Source organism: Phyllostomus discolor, chromosome 10 (assembly GCF_004126475.2).
Source record: "Phyllostomus discolor isolate MPI-MPIP mPhyDis1 chromosome 10, mPhyDis1.pri.v3, whole genome shotgun sequence".
NCBI classification, from domain to species: Eukaryota; Metazoa; Chordata; class Mammalia; order Chiroptera; family Phyllostomidae; genus Phyllostomus; species Phyllostomus discolor.
In genome coordinates this window covers 5,304,682-5,320,315 of record NC_040912.2, presented here as the reverse complement: position 1 = coordinate 5,320,315, position 15,634 = coordinate 5,304,682, and the positions used below count along the sequence as shown (strand labels likewise).

The 15,634-nt window shown below is 46.2% G+C and overlaps 2 protein-coding genes across 6 annotated transcripts; one reads left to right on the top strand and one right to left on the bottom strand.

Moving 5' to 3' along the window:
• Positions 1-3,038: 3,038 nt before the first annotated feature.
• On the bottom strand, positions 3,039-7,710 carry THAP5 (THAP domain containing 5). The gene is made up of 3 exons (XM_028525806.2): positions 7,501-7,710; positions 5,558-5,750; positions 3,039-5,066 (listed from the first exon to the last, which is right to left on the bottom strand). The coding sequence occupies exons 1-3, from the start codon at positions 7,578-7,580 to the stop codon at positions 4,152-4,154; spliced, it is 1,188 nt and encodes a 395-aa protein (XP_028381607.1). The 5' UTR covers positions 7,581-7,710; the 3' UTR covers positions 3,039-4,151.
• Positions 7,481-12,435, top strand: DNAJB9 (DnaJ heat shock protein family (Hsp40) member B9). 5 transcript variants are annotated; one of them, XM_036010401.1, is made up of 3 exons: positions 7,481-7,502; positions 9,720-9,946; positions 10,936-12,435. In XM_036010401.1, the coding sequence occupies exons 2-3, from the start codon at positions 9,730-9,732 to the stop codon at positions 11,385-11,387; spliced, it is 669 nt and encodes a 222-aa protein (XP_035866294.1). In that variant the 5' UTR covers positions 7,481-7,502; positions 9,720-9,729; the 3' UTR covers positions 11,388-12,435. The 5 variants fall into 5 exon arrangements, with proteins under 5 accessions (XP_035866294.1, XP_028381951.1, XP_035866291.1 ...); XM_028526150.2 differs by lacking the exon at positions 7,481-7,502 and adding an exon at positions 7,865-7,982; XM_036010398.1 differs by lacking the exon at positions 7,481-7,502 and adding an exon at positions 7,948-8,122.
• The last annotated feature ends 3,199 nt before the right edge of the window (positions 12,436-15,634 follow it).

The following is a 15,634-nucleotide window of genomic DNA, read 5'->3' as shown; positions in this document are numbered from 1 at the left end:
CTGGCTGAGGGATGGGGTAACTGCCAAGCTGTGTGGGGTGGCCACTGCTACTTCTTCTTTTTGGGGGGAGGGGGGTTACAGTTTTATTTTTATTTCATTTTAAGGGCTATTTTTTAAAAAAAATTTTTATCATGGTTCAATGAGTTGTCCCCATTTCCCCCCATTGCTCTCCTGTGCCCTGCCCACCTGTCTCCCACCCCCCAACCCCCATATTCATTCCCCAACCCCCACATGGTCGTTGTCCATGGGTCCTTTGTACATGTTCCTTGACTTGACTGCCCCCCCCGCCCCGCTTCTTTACCCCATTATGTCCCTACACCCTCTCCTCTGGTCACTGCCAGTTTTTTATTTCCACATTTCTGGTTCTATTTTACTTGCTTGTTTCTTTTGTTGGTTAGGGTCCATTTATAAGTGAAATCAGATGGTATTTGTCTTTTAGCACCTGGCCTATTTCACTTAGCATAATACTCTCTAGTTCCTATTCCTTCTTAATGAACTTTAATCAATTTGCATTTTTTTTTTTTTAGCATGTCTTCAACCCCAGAGGTACCTTGGACTTCATTTCCTGAGTCTCCGGGGTTCTGTGAACATTAGATGGCTTGCTGGCTTCTTCACTCACATGACGGAGGCCTTACTCTCTGAGCCTCTCCGTGTTATCTTGGCTTCCCCAGCGGGGTCACAGGGTCATCAGCCATGTTAGGGCACCCGGCATTGTAAGAGGGGCCGTTGCAAAGAGGAAGCAGAAGCTGCCTGGCCAGCTGAGGGCTGAGTCTGGAACTGGCAGCGTCACTCTCACTGCGTTCTACTGGTCAAAGCAGGCACCCACCCCCCCTGGTTCAGAAACACAGACAAACCTGGTAAGGGAGTGAGTGGCCGGGTCCCACTCGAGGGGAGAATCTGGGAGCAGATGGATTCTGCGGCCACATTTGGAGGACACGACCTGCTGCAGAGGTGATGGATGGTGGGGAAGTGGGTGGCTGCGGTGGGAGTTGTTTCAACACCTGCTGAGGAACAGGTGGGTGCTTGCTGTTGCCACCATTCAAGGGGCTGCAGATATTGCTGGTGACGACAGCTCACCACTGACCATGGGGACAAGGTGGCAAAGGAGAGATGAAGGAAAAGTCCACTGGAGAGAGGTAACTAAGAGGTCAGAGGGTTCGATGGGAGGTCAGGATGAAAAACGAAACAAAGGCCCTTCCTTGAAGGAACTTCTCTCGCACAGGTACATCTCACCCCTTTTTCCTACCGCTTTTCTCCCAACAATGGTGAATCAGGACTTTTACCCTGCCCACAAAAATATTACCTAACATGATCTAAAGAGTAAAAAAAAATTATGTATTTGAACACCAAGTTAGTTGGCAGAGCCGTTCAGTTTAGTCAGAAATAGAAGAATTCATCTGCACGCAAATACTCCAACTCTCAATACGTGGCTTTTTATTCTGGATGAGCTCTGCGGAAAAGTCCTGCTTGGTGTTTACATCAACGCTGTGTGTTACTTACAGTGGCCAAACTGTGTAAATCTGACTCACCATCTCCCTGACATGGAGTCATAAATGTACACAGCTTTCCTGGACGCCCTTCCTTCTGGAATCCTCTAAGACGGGAAGAAGGAAATACACAGCCGGGGCTGGGACAGCCTCCACAGCAGGAATCAACAGGCAGCGCAGCGGGTGGCTGGCACCTTTTCCTGTCCGTGGCAAACATGGAATGTTTACAAGATTCCATGAAAACGTACCTAAGGAGGTTCTTGATTTTAAGGGACAAGAACCAAGAATTCTTAGGAGGCAAATTCAAATACTCATGCAAACATTGATTGAGTAAATGTTGCCTTGCCAAAGAAACAAAAGTCATTAATGAAAACTCTACTAGTCAGAGAGCGCCGCAGACAGGGTGTGAAGAACGTGTAAGGTGAATGGTGTTAGAGCAGGAGCAGGGAGAAAACAATTCTGACTGGCACAAAAGGAATGCAATTCGATCAAAGTCAAAATAGTTCTAATTTGGACATGCTCAAGTATAGGCGATGACAGCAGCAGTCAAGGAGACAGACACCTGTCTGGCACGCGAGGGAAATGCTAAGGAGTTGGGGTGGCCAGGACGCCCTGTGGCCGAGGAGGACCCCGGAGGGTCGCATATGCGAGGGTGTCCAGTGTGGCTCTGGTTGGAAGGCCCCGGGAGAGAGCACCGCGTCCCTGGAGCTGGGGAAGGTGCGCGGTGGGTGGGTGGGTGTGGTGCAGTTAGACTGACAGTTCGGGCAAACGGCCGACCCAGCGGCGTGCAGAGTGACCGCAAGGGGGCACTGAAAACGCAGGCCAGGCCAGTGAAGACGCGCCTGGAGGGATCCGAGTAAAGAAGCTGCCAGGACCCTCCAAGATACCTAGAGGTTACCCGAGAACATCCACAACTGAACACAGGCAGGCCAAGAAAAGATTTTACATATTTCTCATTTATTCAGTTCCAAGAACTAAAACAAGTTAAATAACTTTAAACAAAGAGACAATAACGACAAGGTATACAGTTAGAAACTGAGTTGCAACTTTTAATAACTGATAAAGGCCATCTTCATCTGCGTTAATTTTAAAGTATTAGCGAAATGCAACATGGAAATACTTAAAGATAACATATTAACTCTACCAATGATCATAATTTACGTAAAATATTAAGCTTACCCACCACCCCACAGGATCCCCCAATAACAACACCTCTAATCAATTTTGGTAATTAGCTGACTTATATTCATATAATGCCAATTAATTTTAGTAGCCTGAAAAACACTAAGTGAAATATAGCCAGAAATAATCACCATGCATTTACGGTTAGTGTACTAATTGCTGTGCAGTCAACTAATATTTACTGAGCTCCTCCCGTCTTCCAGGACTAAAATGGTAACTGTCACCTTGCAGATATCAAAATCATCCCTCAAGATAAACAGCATTTTTCATATAAAAGAAAATGAAGAATCAGACTGATAGAAACTTGCTCAATACCATAAACAGTAACATATTTAATTACACTAACTTCCAAGTTTAACTGATCATCTATTTTTCACATTTCTATTATCACTAAGGCTTTGCTTGTATGTTTTTTAAATTCATATGGATATACACAGTATTATTTACATCGTTGTCACTTCTTTTTCCTATTTGTTGAAGGTCATCACTACATATTTATAATTTGCTGAATATAAATTTTAATAAAATATACTTAAGTGGGAATATACAGTATTAAGTATTACTCTATCATTCTGGATTTAAAAATGACACATGCACACATTTTAAAAAGCTACACATATTAGATACAAAGGATGTTTTCTAAAATATAGTAATATATTTAAAAAATTAACCTCATTAAAACTTTTGGTTTATAAATTATAATCTTATATATACAGTATTAAGAAGCTTAAATGACTATGTATCTTTATGACAGTCAGCCACACACAAGGTGCTGAAATACATATTCTTTCAAGTGTAAAGTACCTCTCCTAGGAACTAGGCTAATGGGTGAATCACTTTAGTTCAACTGGAATAAAATTACAAAAGGAGTATCTTCCTTCATTATTATGAATGACTTTAGCCAAAAGGTCAAACACCACACAATTCAATAAATATCAAGGATAATTCAATAGCTAATAAAATCAAATTCTAGCCAATACCCAGTATTATGTCCCTACAGATCACCTTGGAGAAAAGTTCTATTAAAAACATGTGACTAGAAAGGGAAGGAATTGTAAACACACTGCTTTTAGGATCTAGTTAAGTGCTCTGACTTTATAGATTAAGAGACTGAGGCTTAACCTTGACAAGCAACTTGCCTTAGTCACATGCCAATGGGAGAACCAGGGTTATTCCTGAGCCGGACTTTTACTGTGGGCCCTTCTTACCGTACCTGTGTTCTCTCCTTTTATGCCCAAATCCTCTTACTTACTCATTATACTTTAAATTGCCAAGTAATAAAACTTTGTATCTACAGCCCAACAACGCTCTAGCTTTTCCCCAAAACTGAGGAGTTCGAGAATAGAATGCGGCGGCTCACAACACGAGAGCACTCTCCTGGCTTCATGAAGATGAGAACTTCATGCAGGAGGAAGCTTGCGTTACGTGTAATTTGGTTTGGCTGCGAAGTGCTTACAGAAAAGCCATGGCTTCGAGACCTCTCTACATCATAGTGACCTCGTATGTTGTGAAGTGGTTTTCTATGATCTTGACGTTTTCTTCCGAGAGCCAGTTCTCCTGTTTCAGCTGCCTTATGAGAGCTTCCAGACACTTCAGTCTCCCCAGAGTTTGCTGCTCTTGCAGCTCGAGAAGAGTTATCTTTGAATGCAGTTTGGAGACCTTCTGCCAAAGATGTTCCTTGTTTGTATCCTGTCTACAGTAAGAGTGTTCAATCTGTAGAACGTCTGTCTCAAAGTCTACGTCCTTGTATAAGGAATCGTCAGTGCCCGTGTCCTCCGGGTCCACGGCTTCTTTCTGCGCAGGTAGAAAGGAATTCATTGTAGGTTTGGAATTTTCTGTGGGTACAAAAATGGCAATAACAGATTCCTCGTTTGTGTTTAATTCTTCAACTGTCTGAGTAATTGTGCTGAGTAAGAATGGATTTTCCTGTGCTGTCTTAATTTCTATGGAATTATTTGTGATGTTTGGACTGGCAAGATGACTGGTAGTTATTTCAAACACTTCTTGGGTTTCCAGAGATTGCCGAATACCTTCTGAATTTGAGGTTGTCAAAGTAACAGCTGCAGAATTTAGACTCCCAAGAGATGTGTGAAACCCACCCACACCTATGCCTTGGTTAACTGACGTTTCTGAGGTCGATTCAGGTTTTTCTGTACCTTGGTTAACGAGAGTAAGAATGACTATGTTATTCTGTGCACTCCCTGTGTTTGGGGCCCGGGGCCTGGCCAGGGCAGAGGGAGCGGGGGACCGGGCTTGCTCGGGGAGGACAGCTGGGTTCGCTGTGTTTGTCTCTGGCTCTTGTGACACAGAAAACTTTTGTGACTTGGCTTCCAGGCACACTTCTTTCTCGTCACCTGTTTGTTTCTTCGGACAGTTGTTTTTGGAAGGGTCTTCTTCCTAGAAAATAGTATTTTCAAATTCTAAAACAGATGTCCTTATTAGGCTTACTCTCTTCTCAGTCAGCGCTGAATACTTTAAGATGTATATTGGCCAAGCAAGTTTATTGAATTAAAAAAGTGTTCTAACTATAAAACTCAAAGAGAATTTAAAGTGTTTTTGAAAAGCATTAAGCATCATCAATATATAATGGCAACATTTCAGATCATTCTAAAAACCAGTAAAAAAAAATCTTAGCTCCCTTACTTATGATAACTTAATGATTTGCGTATGTTATTTTTTTGTTCCTCTTAAGCTATGCTTTAACAATCGCTTAAAGATTTAAAAAGTCAGCACACTTTCAGTAAAAGCATAAATTAGTTTTCCTTTTTCTCAAGTGTGTGCTTCCCAGCTATCTTTCCCTCTCAGTCCTTCCTCCAGATTCCCTGCCACCCTACAACCCACCGCCCTGCTCAGCATGACCCGCCTCCCCCATGCCCTGTCCCAAGTACCTGACTGTCTCCAGGCAAAGAAAATATTGTGGGAACCGCAGTGTGCTTCAAGTACCGGATCCCCCATCTGACATCAAGAGAGTCAGGAGTGAAATGGTCACTGCACAGGAACTGGTATTTACTGGGCATCCAAGAATCACGTTTCATATTCTTTAACCACTTTTCAAGCCTTTCTTTGTCATGTAGAGGAAACCTGAAATTAAAAAGAAAATACTTTTCTGTATTTTTACCATTGGTCAGGCTCCAGGCCGGCGTACACAGGTACTCTGTGTGTCAAGTGCTGGGAAGCAAAGCAACCATCTCCATCCATAAGAGCATCTTCTTGACAATTATACCCCATCGCCTCCGTGGGGAAGACACCTGAGGTGGGGTGTGCAGCCAGAGCTTTGTCGGAGCAGAGCGGCTGGTAAAACATAGCTCAGAGCCCCTCCACGTAGTATGTATGTCTTCCAACAAAAATAACATCTATTCGTATTTTCTGTGGATTAGGTTCTATTTTTATTTTGTTGTACAGTTGGCCTAGAGCTAGGAATGAGCTCTGTATAAACTGCGAAGTCCTACTGAAATGTATTTCATACTAGTACTACAGATGAACTCTAAAATTCAAGTTCTTAAAGAGAAACTGACACAAGAAAAGAACAAAGCATGTCCTTAAACCAAGGACAGACTCAAATATTTTACGATATGAAACAAATGAAACAGAAAAGACAGAAAGGCAAGACAGCTCTTGACACATGTACTAACAATGACCTTGACTTAGAGTTGGCTCTAAGATACTGCAATGGTTTTTATAGGCAAAACCAGAGTAATGGCAGAATTTTACAGAAAACTTTTTGCTACCAGTCTGAATAGGTTTGGGTTACACTGTATTACAGTTAACAGCAACTTATTTTTCTTTCAGTGATTTTATAAGAACACACACGGTGATCTCCTATTTTTTAAAAATAGTAACAACATAAGGTTTCTCATGCAGAAAGCAAGGTTATACATTCCCCTAATCCCAGACATGTGGTTTACGCTGTCAGTAGGGAGCAGGGAGCTTCAGAACCAAGGTAAAACAGGCTTCACAAAATAAGTAGTGAAAAATCGAAGAAAGTTTAGAGACAGCCAGGTTAGGGTTAAATGAATTATGTTTAAATACAAGAACAAAAAGGAAACAGAATATTGTAAATACGTTGATTTTCATTTAAGCACAGAGTGCCAGTTTCTCTCTCTACTCGTTCATCGTGCATTAGGTACTATTACACCTCCAATACCTTTACAGATGAGGGATCATAAGCACAGCGAGTTTAAATAATTTGCAGGTCATTCAGCTACAAAGTAGTGGAGCCAGGACTTGGACCTGAAAGGTCTGGATTCTGTCAATTAGGACACACTACTGCTTTCCCGTTCTCCTGATTAAAGTGAGTTTCTGTGGTTTCGCAGAACATTTCGTGGCACTAGTACTGGGAGTAACAGCCTGTTCTCCGCGGATCAAAGTCTAGGATCTAGAGCCCTGGGCAGCAGGCAGGTCCTCCCGTGGCTCTGCCACACCTTCGGGATCAGTTGCCTCCTTTCTGAAAAGCCTCCGTCGCCTCGGGGGGATGATTAAATTAAATAACCTCCTTGCTACCTAACTCACAGTGTGTACATGAACTTGAGTGCACCCTCCCATTTGGCAGGGGTGATGCCAATGCAATGAGGTCAGGTGAGGCGGGGAACCACTCTGGAAACCTCAGGGCGCCACGCAGGCTTTACGATTTCAAGGGCACTACCACACCTGAACAGGCCCATCCTCGCCCGCGGGCCCGGCGACCGGGCTCAGTCTGGGCATTCCCAGGGGGGCGGAGCTCGAGCCTTCACGCCCACTCCCGCGGGGACACACTGCGCCCGCCCGGAGACACCCCGAACCCCGGCCCTAAACGCCGTAACAGCGCGGCCCAAAAGCCAGGCTGACAACTCACGGGTAAAAACTCAACCTCCGGTCCTTATTGTTGCGTCCCCGGCGGTTCTTGCAGCAAATAGCTGCGCAATAGCGAGGCATCGCTCCGGTGCGCGCCCGGGAGACCCAGGCCGACCACCGACGGAGGAGGGCCCTCCTCGCTGGGGCGGGGCCGCAGGGCAGGGCCACCGCGCCACCGCGCCTGCGCCGCGACGGGCAGGAGGAGGACGCGGCCTCGGTGGAGTCACTTCCGCTCCTGCGGGCTTCGGACCTGCCCCGTCGTGGAAAGGGGAGCTGGGGAAGGAAGTGACGTACAGGCTGACCCGCAACAACAGTTTTCCACGTGCGCGTAGCGCGCCAGCGTCACGTGGGGGTGCGGCAGCCAATAGGGGAGCGTTTCGTGTAGGTCCGCTGTGGAGGTGGAGGCGCCCGCGCGGCCGCCCGCCAGTGGGAGCCGGCTAAGTGGGGACGCGGCTGCGGCGGCGGCGGCTGGAGGCGGGCGAGGTCGGTGTCCCAGCGACCGCGGGGCGCACGCCGGCTCTTGGAAGCCGCGGAGGCCGGGGTCAGGGGCCGGGCCGGAGCGGCTGTGCGTAGCCGGTCGTAGCAGCAGCAGCAGCGGCAGCAGCAGCCGCCGGAGGGTGCGGGTGAGGGACGAGGCCGGGGTCCCGGGGAGCGGGGTTTAGAGCATCCCGGGGCCTTGGGCGGCCATTCTGGGCTGTCTTGGCCTTGTTGTCCCCCGCGGTGGCCCAAGGGCTTAAGGCTGTGCGGCGTTCTCGAGGAAGGTTACTAGGAGCCGGAGACGGCGGAACCGCTGAGTACTGCGTGCCCCGTTTGGGGTCGTGCCGCCGGCTTTCTCGGGCGTCGGACAGCCCCTCGCCCCCAGGAAGGGACCCGGGGCCGCGGTCAGCCCCGAGATGGACAGACGGGCGGGCGGGGCGTCTGTGGGTGCCTTTGGGTGGAGGCTGCACTGTCCGGCCAGGGGCCACCCGCCCTGGGGAGCCGGGCCCAGGCTGCCCTCGGGTGGGCGGGCGGGTCCCTCTTAGGGATGAGAAGGCACTGCACATCGCCCGTGGCAGTCTGCTGCACCAGTGTCGGGTACTCGGGTGTTGGAACTGGGGAGTGGTAACCTTTATTTTATTACCCCGGCGAGGAGCCTCCCGCCAGGCGGGGCCCCGCCCTTTGCCTGGGAACCACCGCCACCACCGGCGGCGCTGGCCGCGTCCACGCGCTCGGTGGCTCGTTCTTTAGACCCGGAGTTTGCACTTGATCCCCGGGACCCGTGGCCGTGACTAAGTCTGGAAAGAAGTGATCCACCTGCTAATTAGGCGCAGCGGAGGCCGCGGGAGGGGGAGGCTGGCATTTCCCCAAACCCCGCCGCCTTTCGTCAGCCGCCGTGTGTCATCAGAGGTGGTTGTGAAGGGCTCCTGGGCGCGGCGGGCGGGGAGCCGGCGCCCTCCTTTCAACCCTCACCCCGGCTTTACGCCTGAAGGAGCAAGGAGGTTAAGTTCAGTCTTCTCGAAGGGCAGGGAAGGAAGAGTCTGCCCTGTTTTAGTGGCGACTGAGAAGTTGCCAGCAGACTGAGCAGGGATCTTAAATTGTATGCCTTGGGAGTTTTCGGCCCGGCTTGTTTCGGCCCGTGCTTTTGGTGGAATATTTGGGACCTTCGGGTTTAGAGAAGGATTTCGTTCTCTTGTGCCGCTGCGTCGTGGGTGTTACTGGCCGCGGCGTGGAGATGCCCAGTTTAGGGTCATGAGGGCTGCAGGTGCGGGGGGCGCTGCCTTCCTGGGGAGGGAGGATCGCTGCTGACTTAGACACTTGGAGCGCTCACCCTGGAAATGAGCGTTTCTTTTCCGGCGACGTTAAACTACTGTTTTAATTCCGTTAGAGTACGGATTCTTGAAGCTTGAGACGCTTTAAAATGTGATTTGGGGTTCCCATCCTTTTCTAACAGTGCTTGCATAGGAAGAGTCTTCAGTAGTAGCTGGTAAAAGAGCAGTATTTTTGTGTTCTCTGTGTGTGGCCAGAGTCGAAGTGGAAAGGCAGCCACATCATTTTTCTCAGCTTTGTTGAATTATGTTTGCTCTTGAGCGTTACACCCACTTGAGGGGGAATAGAGCCCGTACAAAGTTAAACAACATGGGGGCAGGCACCTGGCTTTCTAAAAGTTCATTGGGTTCCTTTTGAGAGTAAAAGTCTTAAGATTAGCTCTATGGGTAATTTTTTTTTCCTTTTTTCTTTTAGGATATTAGAAATGGCTACTCCCCAGTCAGTTTTCACCTTTGCAATCTGCATTTTAATGATAACGGAATTGATTTTGGCCTCAAAAAGTTACTATGATATCTTGGGTTTGCCAAAGTCGGCATCAGAGCGCCAAATCAAGAAGGCCTTTCACAAGTTGGCCATGAAGTACCACCCGGACAAAAACAAGAGCCCCGACGCGGAAGCGAAGTTCCGAGAGATCGCGGAAGGTGAGCCGGGGGCTGTGCAGAGGTCCCGCAGGTGGGACCCCCCTAGGTGGTGCCCCCGTAGGTGGTGCTGAGTGTGGGGCCGGAGAGCCGGAGAGCGCGCATGCGCTCCTGCCTGTGCGGGTTTGAGGTCTGGAGGTGGGCGGGCGAGGGGAGCTGCGTTTCCACGGAGTGACGTTCTTGAGGCTGTTTTCTTACAAGTAACTGACTCCTGAATGGACGGATGAATGGTGGTGTGTTTCTTTCACTGGCCTATAGATCTTAAAATTCTGAGAAATTCACTATTTGTAAAATTGCTTGTTTCTATGTCAAAAGGAATTCTTGGTACTCAAAACTTACAAACTGACTTACGAAACAGAGTGTTAAATATGGAGATTAAATATAAAAATATTAAGTGTAGAAAAATTTAAATAGATTGAAATGCCTTTTTTCCTTCATCACTTGATCTACACTATAAAGCCACGTTTGTCTTTAAAGGAAAAGTATGAAACAGATTTTGACTTAAGACTATTTCTAAACCAAACTGCATCTCCTGAGCATTCAGTAATTAACGGTGGGTGGGGTTAAGTGACTAGGGGTTGGAGTTAAACATTTACTTCAACTAGGAAGAGTGGAAAATACTGTTGTTTCCTCTTAATTCATTATAGTTGACTATCCAGTTCTTTAGTACAAGGCATTATTTTACACAGACAGTATGAAGAACATCTCTGTAATTGTCACACATGTGTATCTGTAGTGGCAGCACTCATGTAACAGATACTTGTATCGGGTGCTCACCGTGGCGGGCGTTGCGCTGGCTGCCGGTGGTGTGCAGCGATTAGGGCTAAGTCCCTGCCTTTTGCAACTTTCATTTTCACTTTCCTCTTATTTTGTATGTTTCGGTTTTACTTATAATATGAAGCCCTCTAAGATAGCACCTTGAATTACTTGAAGAGGTTTGGACAATGTAATTTTGATTACCTTCGGTTACTAAGGTGTTTTTATTTTTTCAGCATATGAAACGCTCTCAGATGCTAACAGGCGGAGGGAGTATGACACGCTGGGACACAGTGCTTTCACTGATGGTAAAGGACCCAGAGGTAGTGGAAGTCCTTTCGAGCAGTCGTTTAACTTCAACTTTGATGACCTCTTCAAAGACTTCGGTTTTTTTGGTCAAAACCAAAACACTCAGTCCAAGAAGCATTTTGAAAATCACTTCCAGACACGCCAGGATGGTTCTAGCAGACAGAGGCACCATTTCCAGGAGTTTTCTTTTGGGGGTGGACTCTTTGATGACATGTTCGAAGACATGGAGAAAATGTTTTCTTTCAGTGGCTTTGACACCACCAGTCGGCACACGGTACAGACTGAAAACAGGTTCCACGGATCCAGCAAGCACTGCAGGACTGTCACTCAGCGCAGGGGGAACATGGTCACGACGTACACGGACTGCTCGGGGCAGTAGTGCCGCCTCTCCCTGCTCTCGCTAGGCCCCACGGGTCGACTGTTCTTCGGTCTCTCTGACGCAAAGCAGTTTTCTGTGAACCCTTTTGACAAGTGCATGATTTCACTTGATATAGCTGTTAACTATGTTTAAATTGTTTTTGACAAATTAACATTCAGTTAGTAGAGAAATAGCTAAGTATTAATTTCCCTGACTAAGAAAGGTTCTTGAAAAAAATCTAATTCTGCCTGGTGTTTTTCTCCACCTGCCCCTGGGCTTATTAATGTGGCCAGTTTTATTACCAAGAAAAGAAGGAGTTTGCCCGATCCATATTTAAAGGTTAAACTTGTAAGTCTGGTTTAAATTGTGTGAAGGGAAATGATTTTTTGCAGTGAAACCTTGGCTAACTTACAACTGCATGGTCTGCAGCATCGCCGATGTGGGTTGCCGCGTGCACGTGGAACTGTATGTAATGCGCCATTCAGCAGCAGACAGCGGCTCCTTGGTGCACTTCCACTGACAGCTTCAGGAAGGCGCGGCTTCCCGTGTATCCCAGAGCCGTGCCTTGCTGTAGTCAAACTGGACTAAAGGAAATGCTTGTATTGCTCATAGTCATTTAGGCTAAAAGAAAGTTGAAAACTTTTGAAATATTGCCAAGAGATTGTTACGTGTTTGGCCCCTGGCTAATGATTTTCTCATGTTGGAATCATAGCTACTTTACATATTTTTCACATTTCTTTCTTAATTGTTGGCTCTGTATGTCTCACTATGGATTTATGTATTTTTTTTTGTGTGGTTCCTCTTCTTTGCACTCATCTTCATCTAGAATTTGACTAATACCTCATTCTGTTTGTCAAAAACAGCCAGTAATTTCTACGCAACCTTATTACGTGCAATATTTTTAAATCCTAAGAAGCGTGTGCTTTTGTTTTCAGATAGACTTATTTCTCTAGCTCTGCACTTTCCCGAGTTGTACTCCATACGAGTATTAATCCTATGGATGCATATAAGAGTAGTAATTGTCTCATACAACATTGTATGTGAGTGAGAGAAATACAATATTTACAATGGGATGTTCTCTGTCGTCATTTTTTTTTTAATTTAAAAGTTTATTCTGCAATTCTGAGGGTGTGCTGATCAGTATGAGCAATGGGGCTGTTTATGCTGATCATAGACCGTATTCCAGAAGTTACTTCTGATTAACCTGAAAGCCTTCATACAATCTTGTTTCATTGCCATTGGGCAATTTCTCTTGCTTGCTTTCATCCTCCTTCCCTCACAAGTTTTGGTAGCTTGAAGATTTTGTCCATTATAATTTTGGCGTATTTGCTTCTGAAGAGCAAGTATTCTCGCCACTGCTTCCTCTTTAGGCCTGGTCGGGGAAAAGATAAGCTGTATATTTGTTAATGATCGTCTTTATTTTGATAATTGAAGAACATGAATTTATTTTATATCTACACACCTTACTTTCCTGGAAATTAGGTTTGATTTGTTTAATAATAAGAAAATGGCCAAGACTTGAATTTTGGCCTGAGGATTACCTGTAGTCTATCAAACAAAAGAGATGAAGAGGGAAGCCCATTTTCTAATCAGGATTAACTCGAAGGATTATTTCTATATTGGGAGCATCTGTCTCTAGGGCCTGGTTGTCTGGTTGTCTTCTTGTTGTTTCCGTTTTGAACATTTATTTGACCCCCCCCCTTTTTTTTAAAACCTCTCTGTGGCTCTTTGAGGAAGCCTCCAATCTGCAGTCAGCTGGTCACCACGCAGGTAACAGCGTGGGCTTGCAGTTGGCATCTGAAGCAGAGGGTGGGCCCGTGGGACGGAGCTCGGACCCCGTGGGGTCCGCTGCTCTCTCTGGGGAGACAGTGTCTGAAGTGAGGGTGTCTGGAGCATGGCTTGGTAGTGGGGGGAGAAGACCTCCCCCCAAACACGTTGGAAATTAGGGTCCCAGAATACTGTTCGAATGGGCTGCTCTGAGCTTCCAGTCTGCTGATCTGTATTTTGAATCTGCAGTAAAGATGCCAAGTATTTTGACCAAATTTACAGGACTAGGGAACCATTGTCACTTAGTAACCTTAGCCATATATATTCAAGCATGCAAAAGTAAAAGTTTGGTAAATACTGGCCTGAGTGAAAGAATAAAAAAAAAAAAATCCTAATCTATAGGACCCTATAGATTAGGGCAGCAACACAGTGGAGAATGAGGACGAGTGCCTTTGTACCTGGGGTTCTCGCTGCCTCCCTGCCTCCTCCTCACTGTTGGCATTTACTGTGGCCTGGAAGGGGTTATCCTGTCAGACCAGACCCACCCATTACGATTTTTAGTCTAGCCAGTGTGTTATCAACATGCTTTTCTTTTGATAACTGCTGTCGTTATTTAAATGACAGTGTTTTTTTAGGACTATTTTACACCTGTAAAACATGTCTCCAAGCAAATGATGACACTCTGATGTAAATGAAAAGCTCCTTTATTCTCCTAAGGAAAATTTGTGATTAGGACTGCTAAATTGTATTTTTGAAACAAGACAGCATTTGAGGACAGAAGAATAAAAATGTGACTATTAGGGTAAAGAGCACATCTTTTTGAGTTCCATCCTTTTACTAATCAGACCAGTATTAGCTGGTGGGGTCATCAGTTTTGACAGATGAGTGAATTAAGGTATTTCTAGTCAGTGAGAGATAACAGACGCATCACACACACACACACACACACACACACACACACCCCATGCATATTTTTCTTGGTGAATACCCTTTGGCTGCATCTGCAAAGAGTCAATGGAAACATAAAAAAATTAACATGTAAACACACTGTCACAGGCTTTCAAGAATTATTTTTACACATATGCATACATAAAATACCTTATTCCTAATGTAAACATTTATGGTAAAGCTTCTGGCAAGCGCTGGTAAGATGGCCTCATCATGTGGGAGAACCCGGGATTCTTCCTCTTCCACCCCCAACCATGCCACATTGGAAACTGGAAAAGGGGGAGGGGCAGGGAGGGGAGAAGAGGACCCCAAGTGCAGAAAAGCCGTGCGGAGTTGTTGGGGAGGGTTGCACGGACATGAGCAGTGTTGGGGGGAGGTGGAGCCGAAAGACGTCCCCCACAAAGGGACAAGAGTTAGTTCATCAGACCTCTGACAAAGAATCACCTGGAACTGGGGTGACCCGGCCAATGTCTTTGAAGGTCTGAGGGAAACATGCTTCTGAACTGAGAACTTTGTAACCAGATAAATTATTCATCAGTCAGACCAAAATACAGGCATTTTAAAAAATGCAAACAAGCTTACCATCCATGTAAATCCTTTATGGGGAAAAATGAGTGGTTTCACTCTGAGTTGCAATGTACAAGAAAGGGTCCCCCTGGGAGCTGAGCCTGGCACAGCTGAGCGTGCACCTGGCCACGGAAGGAAGAAAACCACGAAGAAATGGAGGGCATTCATTAGGATGTTACACTTGGGGATTTCTCATTTGGAAAATAAGAAAGGTTTTATTTCTTTCATGGATCTAAATACTCTGTTTACAATGGAGTTGTTCATATAATTGTGTTACCACGTTTTTTCGATCTATAAACGGCTCACAAAAGATTCACATACATTTCTAGGATAATTACGTAATGTGTACCGGGAAACAAAAGAAGCAAGGGGAGGAGAAGGCTGGCGTCTTCATGGTGGGTGATCAGTTTATTCTCTCTCCTGTTGGTAAATCAAAGACCAGTGGCTTAAACATCATTTTCAGTTTCAGTGACAGCCGCCAGAAGTGCTAGCAGACACTGGTCACATGACCCGTAATGGCAGCAGGACCGGAAGGCCAGGGACAACTTACTTTCCATTTTACATCAGCCTGTCATGTTCGAATTTCTGTGGGTGAACGCCGTTCTTTCCTACATGAGTATATTTTTCAAGAAAAAAAAGGAAAAGAAAAACAAAAACCCGGTGTATCAGGGTGCCTGGGACTAATGGAAAACCCCTAAATTAAATTTCCCCAAGCTACGGAAGCGTATTTTCTTCTCCACCAAGGAGTGCAGCGGGCAGGCAGCTCCGGGAGTGCCAGGCCAGGAATCTGACTCTGCTGCTGTGTGGCCCTACGACTGGTCTCCGTGTTGGCGTCATCCTGTTGGCTGCTGTGAGCGGGACACCTTCTCTAGGATGCCCTCGGGAAACTTTCCCCTGCACCTTATTGACCAGAAGGGTTCCATGCTGTTACCTGTCCACACCCGCACCAGTCACTAACAAGGGGGACGTGACCCCCAAGACGGGTC

What these genes read in the sequence shown, in the direction of transcription:
- THAP5 (XM_028525806.2), bottom strand. Translation starts at nt 7,580, where the DNA reads ATGCCTCGCTATTGCGCAGCTATTTGCTGCAAGAACCGCCGGGGACGC. An exon ending in CGGAGGTTGAGTTTTTACCC is followed by an intron (nt 5,751 to 7,500) that starts GTGAGTTGTCAG and finishes TTTTAATTTCAG; the next exon opens with GTTTCCTCTACATGACAAAG. An exon ending in CTTTGCCTGGAGACAGTCAG is followed by an intron (nt 5,067 to 5,557) that starts GTACTTGGGACA and finishes ACTATTTTCTAG; the next exon opens with GAAGAAGACCCTTCCAAAAA.
- DNAJB9 (XM_036010401.1), top strand. Translation starts at nt 9,730, where the DNA reads ATGGCTACTCCCCAGTCAGTTTTCACCTTTGCAATCTGCATTTTAATG. An exon ending in GTTCCGAGAGATCGCGGAAG is followed by an intron (nt 9,947 to 10,935) that starts GTGAGCCGGGGG and finishes TTATTTTTTCAG; the next exon opens with CATATGAAACGCTCTCAGAT.